At 64.5% G+C, this 5,617-nt stretch overlaps 1 protein-coding gene across 1 annotated transcript; it reads right to left on the reverse strand.

The window, feature by feature from the left end:
• Positions 1-1,121: 1,121 nt before the first annotated feature.
• SH2D5 (SH2 domain containing 5) lies at positions 1,122-5,277 on the reverse strand. Its single transcript, XM_086476223.1, has 9 exons — positions 5,194-5,277; positions 4,973-5,053; positions 4,792-4,866; positions 4,367-4,510; positions 4,068-4,277; positions 2,754-2,922; positions 2,545-2,647; positions 2,278-2,437; positions 1,122-1,331 (listed from the first exon to the last, which is right to left on the reverse strand). Exons 1-9 carry the CDS (start codon positions 5,275-5,277, stop codon positions 1,122-1,124), a joined length of 1,236 nt encoding a protein of 411 aa, XP_086332349.1.
• Positions 5,278-5,617: the final 340 nt, after the last annotated feature.

The raw sequence follows: 5,617 nt of genomic DNA on the forward strand, positions 1-5,617 counted from the left end.
GCTCAGCTCAACCCCACACGCACTCGCTTGGCGGGGCTGGGGGGCATCGGGGCCTGGGTAGAGCCTAACCCCGGGGCCTGCACCCCTTGTGGTGGGGGCACTGAGGGGAAGGAGGAGAGCCAGGGGGGCCGCAGAATGGCTGGGGGGAGACTAAAGAGGAGAAAAGCTTGGGAGGGACGGAGGGAAAGACGGAACAAGTCTGAGGGGGAACCGGGGGCGGGGGGAAACCTGAGGGGAGCCTGGGGGCGGGAAAGCCTGAGGGGACCGGGGGCAGGAAAGTAACTTCGGGGAGCCGGGACAAGCCCAAGGGGGGGCGGGCGAGGGAAAACCTGCGGTGAACCCGCAGGGGTCGGGCAGGCCGGAGGGAGCGGAGGGAGACCCGGGGCGAGGCGGCGTGCGCGGAGGGGCCCGGGGGGCCGGAGAAGCGCCGGCAGACCCACCGCGCATGCGCGCGCGGCGACCCGACGCCGTTGCCACAGCGACGGGGCAGCGTGGTGCAAGGCCCCGCCCCGCCAGCCACGTGACTGCGGGCGGGCGCGCGCGCGCGTGTGCGAGAGCGGGCGCGCGCCGAAGCGCACGTGTGCAAGCGGTGGGGGGGAGGTGTGGGGTGTGTGCGCGTGTGCGGCTGCACGGGGGCGCGAGCGTGCAAGAGCCACGCGAGCGTGACGCTGAGCGTGCAAGAGCGGGCGGGCAACCGCGCAGGCGTGCGAGAGCACGATGGTGGTGGTGCGAGAGCACGAGGGCTGGAGAGGGCCAAGGTGCAGGCGCGCGGGCCCGACCGCACGGCGCGCTCGTGCAAGCGCGGGAGTGCGCGTGGGCGCGAGCGCGGGCACGAGCCCACGGCGCACGAGGGCCCAGGCGCGCGAGAGCGCGGGTTCACGAGGGCACGCGCGGGCAACACGAGCGTGCAGGAGCGCGGGTGCTCGCACGCGGCACCGCGGCGGGGGCTATGGGAACACGAGGCGCCAGCAGCCCCCTCCTCCGTTTGCGCGAGAGCCGTTTATTGCGCCGTACACCCGCCGAAGGGAGCCGCGACGCAGCCGCAGCGCCTCGAAGCCATGTGGGGATTTGGGGGCGGGGGGCGGGGGGGTCGCCAGGCCTGAGCCAAGGGGTGGCCGGGCCTAACCCCGCTCATGCTGCACCCCAACGGGGGCGGCGGGGGCCCAGGCGGCCTCCCCCCAGGCGCTGGAGCCGCCGCTGCCGCCGCCGGGGTCCCGCTCCTCGTAGCCGGGGTTGCGGCGGCCGGGGGCCAGGCGGCAGAAGCAGCCCCCCGGCGCCCCAGAGTAGTGAGCCAGGAGGGCGGCCACGCTGGCGAACTCGGCGTTGGAGTGCTGGCGGCGGCGTGGGGAGAGAGGGGAGAGGTGAGGCCCCGGCCTGGCTGGAGGCCACAGGGCCTCGCCGGGATGCCCATGCAAAGGGCGCCCCGGAACTGGCTGCACCTGTGCCCCAAACACCCATGGATCCATGCACGGGTGCACCCCTGCACCAAAGGCACCCATGTACTTGTGCACCGTGCACCCACAAATCCGACGCACGGGTGTGCACGTGAATCAAACACACTCATGCAGCCATGCATGCGCATACTGATGCAGCTGTGCACCGCGCAGCCAAACACAGCTGCACCCTGTGCACGGATACACCCACAAATCAAAGGCACCAGTGCACCCATGCACCCACGAGCCAAATTCACCCATGACCAGTGCATGCATGAATCAAACACACTCTCACCAATGTGTCCATGCACAGATGCACTTGTGCGCCCACGAATCAAACGTAATTGCACACCAGAGCACAGATGCACCCACACCCATTGTGCGATATGCACCATGCACAGATGCCTCCGTGCACCAATGCACCCACAAATCCATGGTGCTCGCGCACCAACACCCCTGTGCACCCATGCACAGATGCACCTGAGCGCTGAGGCGACTGTGAAGCAAATGCTTCTGTGCACCCATGCACTTGTGAAGCAAATGCAATTATTCACCAGTGCACCGACGCCCCTGTGCAACCATGAAGCAAAAGCATGCAGACACCAGTGCATCCATGCACCAAATGTGCTTACACAGTGTGTGAAATGCACGGACATGCCATGTCACCAATGCATCCATGCAGAGCTGCACCAAATGCACTTACGCCCCAGAGCACCCACGCACAGATGCATCAAACGCGCTTCCCCAGGCGCACCGGCGCACCGCTGCAACCACGAAGCAAGTGCACTCGTGCGTCAAACGCAGCCACCCCCGCTGCCCTGACGCCCCCGCGCAGCCCCCTCACCTCCACGCAGAACCTGCCCTGGTGGGTCCTGAAGAGGCAGTAGGGGACGACGCCGCAGGGCGCCCGCACCCACAGGCACCAGCGCTTGGCCAGGCCGGGCTCGGGGCGCAGCAGGAAGGCGCCGGGGACGTCCCGCCGCAGCAGCGCGATCCCGCCGTCCCTGGGGACGAGGCGGCAGGTGGGCGCAAGGGAGGGTGGCGGCGGGGGGGGGACACGGCGAGGAGCTGGCGGGACACGGCGAGGAGCGGGGTGCCGCCGCGCGCTCACCTGGCGATGCCGGCGAAGGCCCACACGCTCTCGGCGAGGACGCTCTCGTTTTCGGGGAGGAAGGCCAAGCTCCTCGGCCCTTTGCTCTCCCATCCTGCCGCCGCTGCGGGAGCCTGTTAATCCCCTCTTCGCCCCCAAAAATCCCCCCACGAAATCGGAGTTACGTGTGTGCGTGTGTCCCGTGCCTCAGTTTCCGCTCTTACACTCACCGGTGTCGCGGGGCGGCTGGTGGAGCTGGCTCTCGCCCCCGCAGTCCCGGTAAGCCCCCGAGCGCAGGACTTTGCTGCGGATGGCTTTTTTGCGCACCAGAACCGGGGAGCAGTAGGGGTTCCCTGGGCGCCAGGCACCGACTCTGCCCTCCGCCTCCGGCCGCCGCTCCTGGGGGGGGGCAGAGGGGCTGTCAGGGGGGTTTGGGGGATGTTTGCTGTGTGAAATGTCGTGCAAAACACCATGCAAAAAGTGCTGGGGGAAAAAAAAAGTGCCACGCAAAAGAAGCCATGCAAAAAAGCTTTGCAGAAAATACCGTCCCAAAACCACCATGCAAAACAGCATGCAAAAAAGGTTATGCAAAAAATGCTGTGCAAAAAACCAGCGGTGCAAAACACCCTGCAAAAAACTGCTGTGCGAAAAAGTGCCATGCAAATAATGCCCTGCAAAACACCACGCAAAACTGCTGTGCAAAATAAACGCTGTGCAAATACACCTGATGTAAAACACCCTGCAAGAAAAGGCTGTGCAAAATGACGTGCAAGACCTCGCAGAACGCTGCGCAAGAAACTGCCCTGCAAAATGCCGCTTAAAACAGGCTGTGCAAAACACCGTGCAAGAAAACACTGTGCAGGACGGGCCTTGCAAATTTTGCTGTGCAAAAATATGCCGTGCAAAACGCCGTGCAGGAAAAGCCGTGCAAAACGTTGTGCAAGAAAACACCAGGCTGTGCAAAACACTGTGCAAAACCAGGCTGTGCAAGATGCGTTGCACAACACATGCCATGCAAAACGCTGTGCAAATATGCACCCCATGGAAAATGATGTGCAAGAAAGGATCGTGCAGGAAAGGACTGTGCAAGAAAGGACCTTGCAAGAACTGCCAGACAAAATTCCGTGAAAAAAAAATGCTGTGCAAAAAGTGCCGTGCACATTCCGCCGTGCAAAGAAATGTTGTACCAAAGGAACGCGCAAGAAAATGCCACGCAAGACGCCACGCAAAAACGTGCTGTACAATAGCACCCCATGCAAAACGCCGCGCAAGAACTGCCAGGCAAAATACCGCGCAAGAAAATGCCCTGCAAATACCGTGGTGCAAGAAAAAAAATGCCCTGCAAACCGTGCCATGCACGTACAGCTGTGCAAAGCAATGCTGCGTAATAAAAAGGCCGCGCAAGCAAAGCCATGCAAGACCCCGTGCAAAACCACGCCGTGCAAAACGCCGTGCAAAACTCCCATGCGTGGAAACGCCCCGCGAGCAAACGTCGTGCGAAGGCCGGCGGAGCAGCACCCAGCACCCCGGCAGGGTGCACCTACCCCCGCGCCCAGGGAGCCGAGGGCGGCGGGCGCGGGCAGGCGGCGGAAGGAGACGAGGGCGTTGACGTTGCGCGACACCTCCTCGGGGTTGAGGGGCTCCCGCAGCACCCCGGTCCCCGGGGGCTCCCCCTCGCCCGCCTGCTCCTCGGGGTGCGCCAGGAGGTAGCAGAGCTGGAAGGAGCGGCAGAGCAAGAGGTGCAGGGTCTGGACCTGGGGGAGGCAAAAGAAGCTGCGTGCGGATGTTAAAAATAAAAATAATGGTATTTTTTGGGGGGGTGGGGTGGGGTTGGGCCACGCACCTCGCTTGGGAGCCCCACGAAGAGGTGGCAGAAGAGGGGGCTGGCGGGGCTGTGGGGATTGCGGGCTACGAAGGCGAATTGGCCATCGGCGTGTCGCCACGTGCTGTACAGGATCCGGCGGAGAGCGTGGGCCATCAGCAGCGTCTGCGGAGACAAGACGGTGGGGAGGGGGGTCACTAGGACCGAGCACCCCCCGGACACCCCCTTCCTGGGGTGCAAGCAATGCCGGGGTCCCCCCTAGCTGCACGGCAGGTTGCAGACCCGCACATGCACGGCACTTTGGGACTCTATTTGCGAACGCAAAGCGGGTTCCCAGGTGAAAAGCAATCCCCAGAGAGGTGCAACCCCCCCCAAATCAGCACCAGCACCCCCGACGCACCCCCCCAGCACCCTCGACCCCCCCTGCTCCCAGCACCCCACCCTACCTCCCCGTCGGCACCATAGACCTTCAGCCCCTGCAAGCTGAACCTCAACACCACCGACCTCCTCCTGGGGCAGTCCTGGCCGGGAGAGATGCAGCGTTGGAGGAGGTCCAGGTTGTGCCACCTGGGGGTCCCCCCTCCACTATTTGGGGTCCCCCCCATTTCCCAGGGAGGGGTGCCCAACCTTCAGTGTCCGCAGCTGCTCCTCCAGCCGTCCCGCTTGCTGCTGCAGGTCCAAGTCCTCCACCGCGAAGGAACCCACGTACTTGGGGGGGGGGGGGAAGCAAAAACCCATCCGTATCAGCAACAACCCCCCCCCCCCCCTACGAAACTACAATTGCCCCCCCTGGGGCAACCAGGCCACTCCGAGATGATGGCTTGGAGTCCCCCCTGCGGGTAAATCACCTCCGCCGGCTTGGCGATGCCACGGGTTCGCTGCTGGGGGGGAGCAGGATCGGGCCCCCTCCCATTGGCCGCCTTCTTCTTCATGGCAGCGGGGTATCGGGGCGAAGGCTGGATCACGGGGGGGTTAAGCAGCTCCTGTGGGGCTGCATCCGAATTATCCTGAGCCACCCAGGGTGGCGGTGCGGGAGCGAGTTGCCGAAGCCTGGATCTGGCCCCCGGTCACGGTCCCTGTGAGGAGGGAGGGGACAGACACAACCTGCCCCCACTGTCCCCCATTTCCAGCCCTCCGAGCCCTGGGGAGATGCTGCAGCCCCCGTACGGTGGTCCCCGAGTCCTGACGCCAATGCAGATATCCCCAAGTGCTGGCCCTGACACAAGGGTCCCTCCATACTGACCCCAATTAAGGGGTCCCCGAGTCCTGATC

Source organism: Leptosomus discolor, chromosome 20 (genome assembly GCF_034619465.1).
Source record: "Leptosomus discolor isolate bLepDis1 chromosome 20, bLepDis1.hap2, whole genome shotgun sequence".
NCBI lineage: Eukaryota > Metazoa > Chordata > Aves > Leptosomiformes > Leptosomidae > Leptosomus > Leptosomus discolor.

Coding starts and splice junctions, on each gene's coding strand:
- SH2D5 (XM_086476223.1), bottom strand. CDS start 5,277: ATGAAGAAGAAGGCGGCCAATGGGAGGGGGCCCGATCCTGCTCCCCCC. Junction 4,511..4,791: donor TCTATGGTGCCGACGGGGAG/GTAGGGTGGGGT, acceptor TTGTCTCCGCAG/ACGCTGCTGATGGCCCACGC. Junction 2,438..2,544: donor GCCTTCGCCGGCATCGCCAG/GTGAGCGCGCGG, acceptor CCTCGTCCCCAG/GGACGGCGGGATCGCGCTGC.